Raw genomic sequence first — 19383 nt, 5'->3', positions numbered from 1 at the left:
ATGGCTAGTTTAAATGCTAAAGGAATAAGCTCAGACTCTGAGTTGAGCTATAAATCATTTTTAATACATCCTGAATTACCTAATCTCCATTTAAATCCACTTTTTCTGCATCCCATTAATCTCCACCAAATCCTCCAATTCATATAAAAATATTCCAAAGAGTGAATATTGTAGGCAACAAGTTTGGATTATCAAAACTGAACTATAAACAGCCATAATGCTGTATGATAGAGACATGGTCTCAGAGAAGAGTAAAACAGATCTTGTACATTGAACCTGTGGAGTTTCTTTCATTTAAACCCCTTTGTTTTCATATTTCTGCTGAATTAAAATCCATTTGTTTTAATTAGTTATGAAAATAACAAAAAATTTAGTAAAATGCCAGTCAATATTAAGGTGATGCTTGGAACATAAATTAGCATGAAATTCTGATGAAAGCTTTAGTTAAGATAATTTTAAAGCAAAATGTTTGTATCAAAGAATGAAAACAGAATTTGTAACATAGAATCAGGGTCAGTTTCAAGCAGGTTTGTATCAAAAGGTAAGCAGTTACCTTTACATACCATATTTTGGAGAAGAACAACAGGAAGCTTGGACAAATATAAGGCTTTAGAAGGTTACCAATAAAAATACACTTTGCCATCAACTGTGAAACCTTACCATGACTACCACCACCAATTTAGTGTTATATTTAGAAAACATTAGGAAGTAAAGATGAAAGAAAATATTTCGTTATAGGATTTCAACTGTGAAAAACTTATATTATCAACACAGCAGAACTATAGTAAAGGAAAAAAAAGCTGTAATTTACGGGAGGTGAGCAAATGTTTATGCCCACTGTGTGAGGTATCCACAAGCTGTTGTATTTAGCTGTGACTCAGCTCTGGACCAGCAGTCATATGGTCAAAGACATTCCAGCTGAAACCATCTCATCTTTTTTTTTAGCCACAGTTTATCTCAGCCCATATTATACATTGTTTCCTTCAGCTTTTAAGACAGTAGGGTGCAATATGATTTTAAGATTTGATTACTATTTTTAGAAGGTCAGTTGACTACATAAGGACTCCCTCATTGGTTTCCTTGTTATGTGGCTTCTTTGTTGGCCTGTAATATCTACCAGTTCCTAAAATGTGTATCTTTAACAGACAAAAATTAAACATCTCCTTTCTTTCTTTACACAGCAATGCAAATATAAAAAATCATTTACAACAATAATAAACGAAATTGCAGAGTAAATGCAAGAGACACATTGTTAATCCCTCCATTATATTTTTATTCAAATACATTGCCTTAGTTTTAATTGATTTTTAAAATAATAAAGAACTTAGTAAAATAACTTAGTCATTAGAAAACTGGTGTTTGGAATATAAATTAACATGAAATTCTGATGGAATTTTCTAATTTAGATTACTTTAAACAGTAAATTTATATCTTAAAACCGAGAGTGGTCTCAGATAGGTTGGTATTAAAAGGGTAAAAAACACCATTCCATCTTTGGAGATGTAGTCTGGGATTTACTGTAATAAAAAAATGACTGGATGGTCATGGCTGGGATGCTTTTGAATAAATGTCTGCTCAACCCTTCTGTTACCATATTTTTGTTGATACACTGCCTTTGTTTCAATTGTGAAAATAATGAAGCATTTAATAGAATAACTTTGTCATTATTAAGTCGGTGATAGGCACATAAATTAAAGTAAAATTTTGATAGAAAGTTTTAATTTAGATCACCTTGAAAAGAGAAAGTTTATATCATAGAACCAGAGATGGTCTCAGGCAGGTTGGTATCAAAAGGGTCAAATGGTGTCATTTGCATATTTCTTAATATTATGAAATAAGACATATTATTCTTGTTTATATACACTAAGCTGAAAATAAATCCCAACTGAACTACACAGGTGAAAAATACTTCCACCTGTAAAATATTTTCTGTATTAACATGATTAGATATGTTTATAGAACATAAAATATGAAAAGAAATCTTTTAAAATTAAATATTTTCTCAAGATTAATCAAGGATTAATAAATTGCCAATCCATTAGCAGTATTTTGTTTCTATACTAGATTACATTATAGAATATATCTATATGCTATCTTTACATGTTTAGCCAACTCTCTACGTATAGAGATGTAAACAACTTGTCTATACACAATACTCATGTAAACAAAATAAAAATGACTGAAATTTTTTCAAAGACTGTGTGGCTGTATAGTTGAGAAGTTTGCTTCCCAACACATGGTTTAGTGGTTCAGTCCCACTGCATCACATCCTTGGGCAAGTGTCTTCTACTATAGTCTCAGGCTGACCAAAACTTTGGGAGTGGATTTGGGAGATGGAAATTGAAAGAAACCTGTTTAGTGCGTGCAAGTGTGTATTACTGTCTCAAGATTAAATTGCACTTATACTTCTATTTTCTAATATTGCTTGTCATCTCTTGTCACTCACTGGACACAGAGAGAGAGAGAGAGAGAGAGAGACATCAGGGTTTGAGATTGTAAAATGTTGGCCTGAATAAATCAGTTGCATCAGAAAAGTCAGCAAATTGGGTCAATGGGTTCCTCACAAACTTTCTGAATTTAATCACGTGCAGAGAGTGAATGTATGCTCTTCTTTGCTGTCACATCTCACGAATGAACCTTTTTTTGGACCGAATAGTGACTGGTGATGTGAAATGGGTTCTCTATAAAAATGTCAAGTGCCAAAGACAGTGGGTAGGGAGAGGAGAAACACTGGCACCTCAGATTAAAGGTCTTCACCCACATAAGGTATTGTTATCTGCTTGGTGGGATATGAAAGGTTTAGTCCACTTTGAACTTTTAAACCCAAACCAAAAATAACAAAGGAGATCTACTGTGAACAGCTTGAATGGCTAGACCATTTTTGGTTTCAAGACAAAAGGTGTTCTTCCATCAGGATAATGCTCGGCCACATACAACAAGGATGACATTCCAAAGGCTGGAGCAGTCTGAATGGGAAACGATGCTCCCCACCACCCACCATATTTGCCAGACTTTGCCCCATGTGATTATTATTTATTCCCCAGTCTTCAAAATCAATTGGACGGAAAAAATATGAATTCTGTAGATGAGGTCAGAACAGTACTGGAGGAGTATTTTTCATCAAGGACAAGAGAATTATGGAAGAGAGGCCTTGCAAGTCTACCACATAGATGGAAGAGCATTGTAGAAAATGAAGGAGAGTATATTTTAGATTTTAAAAAATTTTGTTTATCTTAGTTCTGAAAAACTGCATTATTTATGGGATGACCCAATAGTAAGCTTAATGGAAAACTGCACATATGTCATGAAAAATTAAAGATTGTACAGAGAGAAAGATTGGTATGAATTCTAATTAGAAAGAAATATATTTTTTGGAAAATTTGGAAATGTGAATGAATTTGGTCAATCTTGTTTGGAGTACATTTAGCAGATAGTTTTGATTGATATGTTAAGGGATACAATTTATACTGAAGTTAAAGCAAATTCCTAGAAAATTTTAGCAGTCTGAGAGCATAAATTTTACACAGTTAAGAGTAGTTAACAACTAGAGCAGTTTGGTCTCTCTCTCTCTTTGTCTCATTAACCAGGCACTGCAATGTTTCTCTGCTCTTCAGGTGCTGTTTTGACAAAAGTCTCAACTCTTATTTTCCTTTACATTAGCATCCTTTCTGTTTATTTTATCTGTAATTAAAGGGCATTGTTTCTTATGTTGCACTAGTCCTTATTTCTTTATGATTTGTTCTTGTCTTAAATCAATGTCTCTTGTGCTTTTACAAGTCCTAAGACAGTAATGATTTGTCGTGCATTCTAATGATGGGTACAATAACTTGTGCTTTCCAAGTGAGTGGTCCTATAATTTTTCAGCACTGAAATTGCTATGATACTGGACAACACAATTGCTGACGGGATTTTTCACATCTAAAAGAAAGAGAGAGAGAGAAAGAGAGAGAGAGAGTGTGTGTGAGTCTGCGTGTGTGCATGCATGCATGTGTGCATGTACTGTTATCTTGTTTTTGGTCTTGAATTTATCTTGTCACTCTTTCATATGTCTTTCTTTCCACAAGTTGTGTACATCAGCAACTAGGCTTGAAATAGCACAAGCAGATACCAAGCATACAATAACTGAGATAAGTTAGGGGCAGTAAACATGGTATTGTTGATGATAGCATTTTTCATAATTGATGTGCTTGAATTGTAGCCATACTCTCTTTTTAAACAAAACTAAACAGAAGACAACCTACAATAAGATTTCTATGTTGAAGGTTTTCTTTTTTTTTTTTTAATTAGATACAAGCCATTTCACTAAGAAAACATGAACCTCAATGAAATCCTAAACTATTGAGAAGTTGTCTGATCAAGATTAAAAAAAGAAATAAAAACAATTATAAAGGTTGAAAATATACTGAAAGAAATTGGTTACTGGTACATAAAAGTAATGTTTTCAAAATATATTTGTTGGCCTACAGGAAAATTAGGAGAGGGTTTCATAGAATGATACGAGAAGAATAGTTTGACAGGTAGATGAAAAGCAGTCACTTGAATAAGTGTACAATAGGGGTGAGATGTTCAGGGAAGGAGGGTGATGTTCTATTAAATAAATAATAAAAAAAGAAAGGGTTGTAATGAAATCTTTTAGGGCAAAAGAATGTGAGAAGGAAAACTGAAAAACCTGGTCATAAGATAGATAAAAAGAAAAAGGTTACATAGCTTGTGAGAAATCACAGTGAAAAATTTCTGAAATAAATATATATTAATATGACAATTTGGGTGCTTGAAAAGCATTTGAATAAAATTAACACCCAGTTTTCCATGCTTGCATGGGTTGGGTGGAGTTCACTGAAGTAGATTTTCTATGCCCAGATGCCTTTCTGATGCCAACCCTCACTTGTTTTCAAGCAAGGAAATATTTTCTCATGGCCAGACATTTCCTTGCAGAAAATTGGAAATAAATTGCACTGCTTGCATGACAGTGATGCTCATTTACAATTATCATGTGATGTCAAGAGAAGGCAACACTAACATACACATACACTCTCTCTCTTTCACACACACGACAGATTACCTTTGGTTTCCATCTACCAAATCTAATCACAAGAGTTTGGTTAGCCCAGGACTATAGTAGAAGACACTTACTCAAGGTGTCAAGGAATGGAACTGAACCTGAATTCATGTGGTTAGGAAGCTAACTTCTTAACCATGCCTGCACATCAAATATGGAAATTAAAGACAAGATAAATGCGGGATGCAGAGAAGCCATTGAGAAAGATTATATAATTAAAAAGAGCAAATATATACCATCATCCCTTTAACATTTACTTTTCCATGTTTGCATGGGTCAGACAGAATTTGTTGAGATGGATTTTCTATGGCTTTCTGTTGCCAACTCTTGATTGTTTCCAAGTGAGGTAATATTTCTCCCATGACCAGACATGTCACAGAGGATTGGAAGCAAAGGATACTGCTTGCATGACAGTCACACTTGCTTTCAACTATCACAAGATGTCAGGCAAAAGACAATCACACACATACACACAAACAAACATGCACACACACACATACACATGATGAGCTTCTTTCAGTTTTCATTGACCAAATCCACCCAAAAGGTTTGGTTATCCCAAGGCTGTAGTAGAAGACACTTGCCCTAGGTGCCACACAATGGGACTGAGCCTGTAAGTATGTGGTTGGGAAGCAAACTTCTTACCATATAGTCCTGCATGCATGCATATATATATATATATATATATATATATATATATATACATACACACACACACATATATGAGATGAACTTTTACACAGCTTCTGTCCTCCAAAAGAGGGCTATAGTAGAAGACATTTGCCTAAGGTTCCACGCAGTGAGATTGAACCTAAAATCACAAGGTTGCTAAGTGAGTTTCTTAACCACACAGCCATGACTGCACCTATAGATGTTCCCCCAAAACCCAAAATTTTTAAATATGTTGAGAAATCTATATTAAGATTAATAGAAATTCCAAAATATTGTTCATTAGGGGCACTGAGGTAAAAAAATACATTATTTAGAGAAGGGTTTAAAAAAAAAGTATATCACAGTATTGTTACATGTGGCAGATGATAACTTCATTAAGGTGGTGGCTCAGATCTGCCATACATACAATGAATTAAATATATATGTACTAGACAAGAAAAAGTTTTATATGAACTGGAATATAATTAATATTTGAAACTGATGATCAAGGAAGAGCAGCAAGGAATATCTTGGAAATTGGACATTCATGACATACTTCATGACATACAAAGCGGAATAATTTATCCGTTGTGTTGGAGTTAAATGAAACAATTTCTACCTTACTGCTGAATGTTTTGGAACCGTTTCTTATGAAAAGGTACGAAGCTGCCAAAGCAGACTCGTTAATTTCACTTTGTTATCTTCTAATCTAACAAATATGTGGAAAATATTTTTTACCTGTTTAAGCAAATCCTTGTAATCCTTCATCAGTGCAAATGAAGCTGAAAGGTATTTCCTGATAAAAGAATGGAAATAATCTATGGCTTCTTGGAGGGTTGGAAATTTTAAAGAAAGATAAAATTTAACAAAAAAAATTTTGTTAAGCAAAAATGGAGAGAGCGAGAGAAAAAAACTCAGTTCTATTGTTGTTCATATAGAATAGGTGGACCCTGAAAGAACATGATTGCTGTAGTAAGAGCAATTAATCTATAATTATTAATATTAGCAAATCAGAAGCAAAGGAACTAGAACTAGCACTATTGGGTGTTTATAAAGACCCAGTTCCATTTGTAAATGACTCCAGGACAGTGACGAATAAATGGTTAAAAAATTCAAAATTTTGATGAAATTTAGAGAGTTAAATTTCCAAAATATTACTTTTACAAGAAAAAAATTTTTTAAGTAAAATATATATATACAATGTAAAACTAAATTGTTGTGTATACAATGAGTGAATTTAATCTTTCAAGTGTTTGTACAAAATTACTGGTATTACTTTAAAGATAGAAATTGTGAAAAGTAAATAAAACTAATGATTGTTCTAAATGTGGATACAAGGCCAGCAATTTTAGAGGGAGCTTGTTAGTTGGTTACATTGAGTCCAGCACTTGGCTAGTGCTTTATTTTATTTACCCTGAAATGATGAAACAGCTGACCTTGGTCTAATTTGAACTCAGATTGTAAAGACCTGCTGTAGAGAATTTTGTCTAGCATGCTAATCATCCTGCCAGCTTTTGCCATTTTAATAATAATTCTTTCTGATTTTGAGACAAGGCCAGCAATTTTGAGTGGAGGGAACAAGTTAATTACATCAACCCCATTATTTGATTGATGCTTTATTTTATTAATCCCAAAAGGATGAAAGACAAAGCTGACCTCAGCGAAATTTGAACTCAGAATGTAATGAGTCAGAGGAAATAACACTTGGCATTTTGTCCAACACTAACGACTCTGCCAGCTTGTCACCATATAAATAATAACAACTTTCAGCTCAGAAAATTTAGTTCCATTATAAAACAAGGTTGGAAAAGATATAAAATATGTTGAAGCTGGAGCTGTTCAAGATATTAACCTCTTTTGTAGAAGAGGAGAAAAAACTCTAAATTACAAAACAATTTCTTCAATTTTGTTCAGAATACTTTTTCATTTCTTTACAGATTTATTCCAGGTGGGAGTAGGAAGCAAGAGTTCTTGTTAACCCTTTTGTTACAATGTTTATGAAGAAATATATTGCCTTTGTTTCAACTAAATGTTAAAATAACGAAAAATTATTTAGTAAAACAACTGTCGTTTGGGACATAAATTAATATGAAATTTTGATGACAGATTTTGATTTTGATCACTTTAACCCTTTTATTATATTTTTTGAAATTACAACCTCTTTTTTTAAATTAATTTTGAAAATAATGAAGAATTTAGTATAACAACTTTGTTATGCTTTAATTTAGATCACTTTAAAACATGAAGTTTGTATCATAGAACAAGGTATGCTCCAGGGTAGATTGGTGGAAAGGGGTTTTAAAAATGGGAAGCTACATCAGAAAATGTTCTAAGCACCATATTTCTGTTGAAATCCTCTCTCTTCATTTCAATTAATTTTCAAATAAATGAAGTATTTAGTGAAATAACTATCAATTAAATTGGTGTTTGGAGCATAAATTATTTTGATGGAGAGTATTAATTTAGACTACTTTAAAGAAGGAAGTTTGTTAAAGAACCAGGGATGGTCTCAAGCAAGTTGGTATCTTAATAATGCATCTAATGGGAAGTAATACAAGGTAATATATGGGGTATTTTTATAGAAAACTATTTCTTCTGTTTATTAAGGCAATTTTTCTACTTTTGTCTCCATTCTATTTTTAATGACAAAACAGACCGTATTATATCTGTGATGTCACTGAATAAATGAAACTTGAACTTAATATGATTTTTTTTTTTTTAAATTCTTGTAAACTGAAAGAATTCAGTTTATTTCTAAAAGTAAGAGACCCATGTTGGAAGATACCTGAAATCATAAAAAATAGGAAGAAAAAAATTCAAACCCTAAACAAGAAATTTGACACCGCCAAAACCATTTTAACCAGCTGTGAAAATCTGGGTAAAAAATTTAATATCTTTGCATAGCAATTAGGAAATCCAGTAATTAAAACAACAATTTGCTTTAATTTCTTTAAAATCAATAATTTGTTGAATCTTCTTTACTGTCTACCCTGTGTGGCTTTGAAACAATTACAATATTTCTGAAAAAAGAAAATATCACAATGCAAAAATATTTCAATATCTTCAAAATATATCTGTACAAATATCAAAAAATAAATATATGAATAATAATAATAACAATAATGGTTGCAAATTTTGGCAAATGGCCAACAATTTTTTAGGGGAGTGAGTAATTTGATAACATTGGTGCCAATGCTCAACTGATACTTATTTTATTGACCTCAGAAGGAAGAAAGACTAATTCGATGTCAGCAGCATTTAAACTCAAAATATAAAGAGCCAAAAGAAATACTGCTAAGCATTTTGTCCAATATGCCAACAATTTTGTCAGTTTGCCATCCTAATAAAAACAATAATAATAATAATCCGTTCCAAATTTTTTTTTTTTTTTTGGTGGGGGACTAGTCAATTAGATTAATCCCAGTATTTAACTGGTACTTATTTCATGAACCCCTAAAAGGATGAAAGGCAAAGTCAACCTCGGCGAAATTTAAACTCAGAACATAAAAATGGATGAAATGCTGCTAAGCAATTTATCTGGTATGTTAATGATTCTGCCACTTCATGGCTTTAATAACAATAATAAAAATGCAAAAGACAATTTCTTGTTGTATTCTCATCAGATTGATGCTTATTTCTCCAGAATGGTTGAGTTGGATGATCAGTAGTTTAGCCTTTTCAATTTAAATATGATGTGATTGGACTTCTTGATATATAGTTACCAATTTTCTTAACACTATTTCAACCTCAATATGATAACCACCACCACCACTACAACTTACTAATTATTGTATTTCAGTAAGTAAACGCAGTAAAATATAATGTAATGAAAGGTGAAAGGGACAAAAAGCAAATATTAATATTATATTAGATTAGAAGCCAAAGATATCCAAACAAGACTGATCTATGTTGTTCTTCAAGGTAAAGCTGACAAAAAAAACAAAATAGAAGAAGAAAAACAAACCGATGCTGTCTGCAAATGTGTATACAAACCTTTAAATTTTTAATTGTCAATTGATATTTTTGAATTAAAGAATCAAGATGGTCTTTATGGTTTTTCCAGATATCTATTTCCTCATATAACACAGGATCACAAACAATAGTGTTGTTTGCCAGAACTCTGCACATTTGCTGCTGCTGTTGATAGGGAAAATCTGGAAAAAATAGAAGAGGAAAAAAAAAAAATAATAATAATAAAAGGTTACTTGTTGAAGCTCAGTGTTAGGAATTTTTCTGTTCCAACAGTCTAATCCATTGTGTGTATATGAATAATAATAATGATAATAATTCTTTCTACCAAAGCAACAAAGTTTGAAGTTTTGGGGGAGGGGGACAGTGAATTACATTAACCCCAGTGCTCAACTGGTACTTATTTTATTGACCCCAAAAGGATGACAGGCAAAGTTGACTTCAGTGGCATTTGAACTCAGAAGATAAAGATGGTCAAAATGCCACTAAACATGTTGTCCCTCATGCAAATGGTTCTGCCAACTTACAGCTTCCCCCTCAACTACAACAACAACAATAATAAAGAGTAAAATTTGATACTTCAAAATGATTAAATTTTTTTTTTATAAAAGTCAATATAGGCACAGGAGTGGCTGTGTGGTAAGTAGCTTGCTTACCAACCACATGGTTACAGGTTCAGTCCCTCTGCATGGCACCTTGTGCAAGTGTCTTCTACTATAGCCTTGGGTCTACCAAAACCTTGTGAGTGGATTTGGTAGATGGAAACTGAAAGAAGCCCGTCGTATATATGTATGTATATGTATATATGTGTGTGTGTGTGTCTGTGTTTGTCTCCCCAACATCGCTTGACAACCAATGCTGGTGTGTTTACGTCTCCGTAACTAAGTGGTTCAGCAAAAGAGACTGATAGCCTAAGTACTAGGCTTACAACGAATAAGTCCTGGGGGTTGATTTGCTTGACTAAATGCAGTGCTCCAGCATGGCACCAGTCAAATGACTGAAACAAGTAAAAGAATAATCTGATAAAATAAATTGATTCCATATATATCTGCAGCAAATAAGTCTGTGAGGTCATCCACCAAGCATAACTGGGAGAAGATTTAGGAATAAATCAACCAAATTTTACACCAAGACTGTATACATACAGAGCCGATGAGAGAGTATCTCTCATATAAAAATAACAGCTAAATCTGCCTCAGCCAAAACCCTACCATCTTAAAATGGAACATACTGGATAATGAAGTCCAGGAGATATGCCTAAAAAGAAAAGGCAAAGAAAAGAGAGGGTGATGGCCTGAATGCTTTTAATCATACATCTACTTAATCAGGGTCCCTTTAGATTAAACAACAATGATGTGAGTTTAGTTTAGATACTATCACCATCAATGCCCACTTTTCCATTCTTGCAAGGGTTAGAAGGAATTTGAGGAAGATCTTCTATGACCTGATCCCTTCCTGTTGCCAACTCTCACCTGTTTCCAAGTAAAGTAATATTTCCCCATGGCTAAACATGTTCTTTATGGAAGTCTGGAAACAAACATCACCTGAATGATGATGATGTTCATTTACAACTATCATATGACATTAAGATAATGGTACAACCTTCTACCCCAACTTTCTCCCTTTATATATATATATATATATATATACACACACACACACACACACAATCACATGATCAACCAGACTATCAGATGTTGATATACATTGTTGGTCACTATGTGCTTTGCATTGTCTTAGTGTTTGAACGATGCCACTCAACTGGTTAGGTGAGCAGACCAATGTTCCACCTGATTGGACAGCTAGTTCCTCACAGGGTTACCCCTTTACAGCTAACTGGGGCAACATGAAATGAAATGTTTTGCTCAAGAACACGATATGCCACTCAGTCTGTGAATTGAACCTACAATCTAGTAATTGTGAATGCAACTCCCTAACCACTAGGTCACATGCCTACACACACACACACACACACACACACACACCTACCAAATCCATTCACAAGTCTTTGGTTGACCTGGGGCTATAGTAGAAGATACTTGCCCAAGATGCTGCACTGGACTGAACCCAAGGTCACATGGCTGGGAAGCAAACAAGATTTAATTAATATATCATTAATACTTTACCAATACTAAGACCTGTAATGTCATTTTATTATTGAAATGAAGGCTGTGTATTTCAACACAAATATGATACCAAAAAAAGTTGAGCAGACCTGTGTTCAAGGGCATCCCAGCCATGATCATCCAGTCATTTATTATCTAATCAGATTATGTCATCCAATGATGGTAGGGTTGAAAACAACCTGCCTAAGATCATTCCTGGTTCTATGATACAAACTTCCTGTTTTGAAGTGGCCTAAAAACCTATCAAAATTTCATATTAATTTGTTCCAAATGCCAGTCTGATAAGGGATTTTACTAAATTCTTCATAATTTTCAAAATTAACTGAAATGAATGCAGTGTATTTCATTTGAAGTAAGATAATGAAAGGGTTAACATACAATACCAGAAACTGAAAACTCAATAAACCTGGAGAGAAAGAGAGTGAGAAGAGTTTGTCAAGCATAAACTAAGTTCCTTTTAAATGGTAGTGGTGGTGTTGGAGAACTGCACATTTCATAAAGGAACGTGATCAGCAGTTATGGCTGGGCACAAGATGATCTTTTTACTCTACTTTTCTCCTTTTCTTTAGTTATTATTTTTTTTTCTTTAGACAGAATAAATAAGGTGGTTGTGAATTAAATAAACAGGTGTTGTTTGCTCGACCCCTAAGTTCCAAAAGGCTAATAATGGAAACTGCATGCTAGTTAGTATATGTTGATAACTAGAGCAAAATGTAGGTCAGTGAAGTCTGAAGTCTTAAGAATATGGAATGTAAAAAGTAAAGCAAACATAAGAAAAAGAGCTGCTGAGAACATGTGAGAAGCAGTGAAGCAGAACAAACACACATCAACCTGGAAGATGTAACCTTAACAGGAATGTTAATACTAAATACATCTAACAGCACAGTATAAAACATATATAGTGGCTAACAAGCTATGGAACTTTATATAAAACATATATAGTGGCTAACAAGCTATGGAACCTTATATAAAACATATATAGTGGCTAACAAGCTATGAAACCTTATATAAAACATATATAGTGGCTAACAAGCTATGGAACCTTATATAAAACATATATAGTGGCTAACAAGCTATGGAGCCTTATATAAAACATAATACAGAAATTTCACAAATGTTAATGTGATTCTTGCTGGGTTGCTGTTTAGAGAATTAGTGAACATGCATGAAGACAAAGGGGAAATAGGAAATTTCTCTCATGCACACACACACACATTGTGGGCTTGTTTCAGTTTCCATCAACAAAATCCACTCCCAAAGCTTTAATGGGCCCAGGGCTATAGTAGATGTCTCACAGTAAGACTGAACCTGAAACCATGGGGTTGGTAAGTAAATTTCTTAATCACACAGCCATGTCTGTGTCCTGAAATATTACACAACAAAATCTGAAGCTGGAGTTGACTTAAACTAAAGAAGGTAGAAGACAATATCAAATTGAGAGACATAATGAAAGGCCTTTAGAGAGATTTGAAACTGTGACTTCTAGGTAAGTAGCTCAGCTGTACAACTGCACATCTTTTGAAAAGATTTATTTTGAATGTATAACGAAAATAGACACTAATATATAATAAAGGTATATTACTAATTAAACACAAACTAACAACAGTTCTAAAAATTGTATAAACCATATATAGGTTCAGACATTGTTGTGTGGTCAAGAAGTTGGCTTCCCAACCATGTGGTTTTGGGTTCAGTCCTATTGTGTGGCACCTTAGAAGGGCTAAGCAAAGTTTGTGAGTGGATTTGATAGACTGAGAACTGAAAGAAAGCCATCATGTATGTGTATGTATGAGTAAGTGTGTATTCCTTTGTCTTGACATCATGTGATAATTGTAAATGAACATCACTGTCATACAAGCAGTGTCATTAATTTAAGAGAAATTTGTCTGGCTTGCTTGGAAACAGATGAGGCTTGGCGGTAGGAAGGACATTCACCTGCAAAAAAGAAAATCTACCTCAATGAATTCCTTCTGAGCCATGCAAGAATGATGCGTGAATTAATTATAATGTGAAGCTGTGACTAAGCTGTTACAGACTTAAATATCTAATGCTAGTCGACCATTACTTTGAAACTCTTCAAGTCATTAAACACTCAAAACATTACAGCTGTGATATCTACACACTGTTATTATATTCATATATCGTCTGAATTGCATTATTTTAAAAGAGAAACCAATTTAACCCCTTACCCATTAACGCTTTTCAGAGTACTTGATGAGTTGTCACTCATTCTCAAGTGGGGCTGTTTGAAGGGATGTGTGTCACTTCAGCAATGCTGTTTAGTCACAGGTCAGTCCTGGTCAAGCAGACCAATAATGAAAGGTACTCTGGTTGTTGTAATCATGTCTTTTTGAAAGCCTAGGACAATATTATTAAATATGTGCCTTTTCTTATTTAAGACAGAGAGGCATGATTTAAGGGTATTTGACTTCTATTTCTAGCAGGTCAAATAAACACATAGTTTCCTGCATGAATATAACTATAGTGAAATATACAAATAATGTATGTGATGCTGCTAGGCAGAAAGACAATTAGTATGATAGAGATAATTAAAGAAATATTGTATACTCATTAATGTCAAATGTAAATTAACATAACGTTTTCTCTCTAAATATATTTCAAACTGGGTAAACATCACAGACTGGTTTCAATTCACAGCTGAAACTGCTGTGCTTTACCTGCATCTGTGAGCGTGACTATTTGGTTATTAACATTATAAAAGGAAAGGATCAGCAGGAATGCTCAGGGCCCTCTGTGACTTACTGCAAAACACACGGACTACAACTGTTATAACAGTTTAGTTTATATATATATATATACATATCATCATTGTTTAACATCTGTTCTCCATGCTGGCATGGGTTGGATGGTTTGACAGGAGCTGATGAGCCAGAAGACTGCACTAGGCTCCAGTGTCTGCTTTATTATGGGTTTTACAGCTGGATGTCCTTTGTAAAGTTGTGAGTGTGTGTACGTGTGTGTGTGTGTGTGTGCACACACATGTCTGTAGAGGTAAAATAAACATCAGAGATGCTTTGTCCCAAGCAGAAAGTGCAGGATCTACTCAAAGATGTTACCAGTTCTTTCTCTTGATAAGGACTAAGGGTGTGGATTTCAGAGGAGGAAGAGCCAAAGACCATCAATCAGTTTAGAATAATCTCTTTCCTCATTACTAACAAAATGGTATTCTTCAGTGGTGTCATGAGGCACATTGATACCTCAGTTCAAATAGGAGGTATCAGAATGTCTGGAACCCTTGAATGTGGTCACCCAGTTAATGAAGGTGCAAAGGATGAGACCTGGCAGTATTGCCTTCCAAATGCCTACAAGTCTGTCCTCATAAGCTGGTTGAAGAGGCTTTGAACAAGTACCATATCCAAGACAGATTCAGAGATCTCATGCTGGACTACAACCACAATTTCAGTCATTGTTAGGGAGTCTACTATTTCTACAACACCAGGAAAGCATAAGCCTCAGAAGGGTATTATAATTGGATTACCATTTCAGTAATCCTTGCTATAAACATTCTGGTAAAGTTGGTTGAAGGTCAGTACAAAGAGCCAATCCAATCATTAGACATGGTGTCTGATAACCACTGCATCATTAATGCTGTAGAGATGACCTGTGACAATATCTATCATTGGCCACAGAATGATCCTAAAGGGCCTCAAGGAGCTGATGGTTTGGGTTTGCATGAGTTTCAAACCAGGAAGTTCATCTCAGTTGGTAGCACACAAATACCATCCATCTCTAAGAAACTAGTAAAGATCCTGCAAAAGGTGTTTGATTGTAGCCTGTATGAGGGATGCACACATGCATGCATGTGTGTAAAAATATATATACAGAGGTTGAACAAAATGATGGAAACACTAGTTTTTATGTTTTTAACTATTTTTCTATTGGCAATAGAAAACATTAAAAACTGTTCTTGTTTGCATATATGTGTTCATATGTATTCTGCATGCCTTCTACTTCATGATATAGCACTATTTTTAATTAAAAAAAAATTTTTGCAGATATTAAATTATGTGTAACCTATCTGATTTCCAGAGAGAACAAATTGTTGGTGCATGAATGACCAGAGCTTCAGTTACTAAAACTGCTAAATTGCTCAATGTTCAGAGTCTCTAAACTCATGTTGGCATTCTAAAACCAAAGTAAAAGTCAGCTTTGGCAAGCATAATTCTGCACAGAAGGGCAAAGATCACAGAGAGGGACCAAAGACTAGTGAAATGTATTGTGTTTAAAAGTCACCAAACTCTGGCAACAAAAGTGACAGCAGAGCTAAACTACCATCCTGCAAACTCTGTGTCAACCAAAACTGTTCATTTTGAGTGCCATAAAGCTGGATACCACAAGAAAGATGCAAGTGCTATATTCTCCTGTCCCCTCTCAACATTGATAAGCAAAATAAAAATTAAAAAAAAAAATAAAAATAGTATCTAGATTATCAGAAGTGATCACTAGGTCAATGTGACAATGTTGTCTTCATTGCTGAATCATCATTCACTCATTTTTTTCCTTTTGGGGGTGAGTTTAAGTTTGGAGAGAGCCAAAGAGGCCTTCAATCTTGACAGTTTGGCCCCCTACTGAGAAGCATGGTGGAGGCTCTGTAATGATTTGAGCAGCCATACCATAGAATTCTTTGACCCTTTAGTTGTTCTACAAGGCGGATATAATACCATTCATTATCAAAGTATTTTGGTTGAACATTTCAATTTTATGGTACAAGCATTGTTCCCTGATTGAAGCACAATTTTCAAGGATGATAATGCATCAATTCACACAACTTATATTATTCAAAATTAATGCAAAGAGCACAAAAGTGAAGTAGACAACTTGGACTGCCCCCCCCCCCCCACACACACACACACATACACACACAAGCACCAAAACTAAGCATAATCAAACATTTATGGTACATTTTAGAACAAGTCAGGTGCCACTTACTTCCAAAATTATCACAGAAAGAGCTACAGCAGGTTTTACTGGAAGAATAACTTGAAATTTCTCTAAGAACTATTCAGAATATGTACAAGTCAATTCTTTAATGTATTAAAGCTGTGATTGATACCAAAGGGAGACTGACTCCATATTAAATAATAAAACTTCCATTTAATAAGCTGGTTCTATTATTTTACCCACCACCTCTATACGACTGTTGTGTGTGTGTGTGTGTATGTGTGTAAATATATATAATGTTTATTTTTAATCAGCAGAATGTTACAGAACTAACTCAAGCACTGAAAGTCACTCTTCTTTCAGTCAACTAAATAACTAAAGATATATATTAAAAATGTATATATACACATGTAGAGTTTTATTTCTCCTGTTTGTTCTAACAAATCCATATGTGTGTGTATGTATGCATGTATGTATGTATACATGCAGACACACAAACATACATGTACATGCATAGATATTGCACACATGCATACAGTCACTCATATCTGTATAGATGCATACAGATGGACATGCGTACCAAATATATTGAGCACAAACACACACACACATATTTGGCAATTATCATAAAACTAAATATAAGTATAGTAAAATGACAGAGATGAAGGTGGAGGAGGAGACAGATTTGTTGCCCATATGGAAAAGAGTTTAATGGATGATGAATCACTTATGCCAGTTTGTATATGAGCAAGTACATGCATGCATGTGCGTGTGGTGTGTGTGTGTCTGAAGATAAAGATTTAAGGACACAAATGCTGTGTTAATGTGTAACACTATATTTAAGAGAGGAAAGCATCAACACAGAAAGATGTCTCTTAATTGAGATTGAGAGTCTCATATACACCCGTATTCTGGCTTGAAAAGATGATAAGGATGGTGATAATAGAAAACCGTAAACCCACTGAAGCATGGGTTCACCTCCAATATCAGGCAGTTGCCTGCAATATGATACTACTTACTATCTGTTACGAAGCACAAGATAAGCAGATAATATATTTTAAAAAAAAGGAAGAGGTGGGCTGAAATGAGAGAGTGAGACATAAGATAGAAAAATCTCCTGCAATAACAGCAGAAGCTTAAGCAAACTTCAGACAGATGTTCATTAATATTGAGGACTTATCTTCTGTATCTGCACACCATAAATTGTTAAAAGGTTTTTATAGCTTTGAGGTACAGAAATACCTCTCAGTTCTGTGCATGAAATCAAAGTGGGTACAACAAGACTTTTGTTACCCACTTGTTGTTGCACAGATGAAAAAGAAATTTTGTATATTGCTCAAAGGAGATAATGTACAAGTCACTGAAGAATGTGATATAATGTCCTTAATCTGCAAGCTGACAATCTAGAATCTTAACCATTTCACCATTTTTGTAACAATAAAATAATTTATTATTAGACTGCAGCATTATTCAACACTTATTGTACTAATATGATGTTATGGTACTGAAATAGAAAGCTTAGAGATAGCAGAGAAAATGCAAAACAAATTGAGAAAAAGGCATTTACTTTGGAAATATTTTAAAATGTAGGAGTGTAGTGAAACAAGAGTGAAAACTGTGAAAGCCATTAACAAAAGAAAGATAAAGCTGGGAGATTAGCAAAGACCTAAAAATAAAATGTTTGGGATAGATAGGCTCCATAAAACTAGCCAACCAAAGTTTATGCAACTATCTACCATTACTGTACAAAAAATTGCAAACCCAAATGTCTGAAATGTGTCCTAGCATTTTTCTGACTATTAACCTCACCTTTAGAAATGATATCGTCATCAACATTGTTTAATGTCCACATATTCCATGCTTGTTCGGGTTCAAAGGAACCCAATGTGGTAGATTTTCTATGGTCAGATGCCCTTCTTGTCACCAACCCTCACCTGTTCCAGGTTCATATTACCACATGGTCAGACTGATTTGTCATGGAAGGTTGAACACAAACAACATCACTTGTATGATGGTGATATTCATTTATAAACATCACACTGTCAAGACAAACACACACACACACACATACAGCTTCTTTCAGGTTCTGCTTACCAAATCCACTCAAAGGCTTTGGTTGGACGGGTACTATAGTTGAAGCACTAGCAATAGCTAGAGTATGTGCCACGTGGGGTGGCCCTTCTGTTTGTCACCCCCGGACCTCACAAAAAACACGTATTGCCTACAGCAGACCCAAAAGTGGTGCCCCTTTAAAAGTGTTGCCCAGTACAGACTGCCCTTACCCACCTCCTATGCTAGTGAGTTGAAGATACTTGCCCAAGATGCCATGCAGTGGGACTCAACCCAAAACCTTGCAACAGATGCATCTCATGTGACTTACTGGATAAGAGCTAATTATTGCTGTTAGTTTCAAATCTAATCTCAAACTCATTGAGGAATAAGACATTTTATGATTATTGGACATGCAATCAATTGAAATAAAAAATATTTTAATAAGTCACATCTTTAAAGATGAAGGTTAATAGCTTAATTTATGATTTTATAAATGTTGTACTAACAGTCATTTTTTAAAAATTTTAATTCATTTTCAATTTCTAACAATTTTTCCTTATCATCATTTAATTTATTTTCCTCATAAGCACAGGCAGGACATGTAGTTTCAGAAGTTTAATTAAA

At 34.2% G+C, this 19383-nt stretch overlaps 1 protein-coding gene across 13 annotated transcripts in view; it reads right to left on the bottom strand.

Moving 5' to 3' along the window:
* The window catches only part of LOC106879980 (extracellular sulfatase Sulf-1), a 204746-nt gene that overhangs the window by 60593 nt on the left and 124770 nt on the right, over positions 1–19383 (bottom strand). For all 13 annotated transcript variants that reach the window (XM_052971048.2, XM_089358413.1, XM_052971050.2 and 10 more), the window contains one exon: positions 9704–9864. In XM_052971048.2, the coding sequence (XP_052827008.1) occupies positions 9704–9864 (161 nt within the window). The remainder of the gene's footprint in view (positions 1–9703; positions 9865–19383) is intronic.

The sequence above is a fragment of the Octopus bimaculoides genome, chromosome 10 (assembly GCF_046866305.1).
Source record: "Octopus bimaculoides isolate indiv1 chromosome 10, ASM4686630v1, whole genome shotgun sequence".
NCBI lineage: Eukaryota > Metazoa > Mollusca > Cephalopoda > Octopoda > Octopodidae > Octopus > Octopus bimaculoides.
The sequence above is the reverse complement of the archived record's forward strand: the minus strand, read 5'-3'. Positions and strand labels throughout refer to the sequence as shown.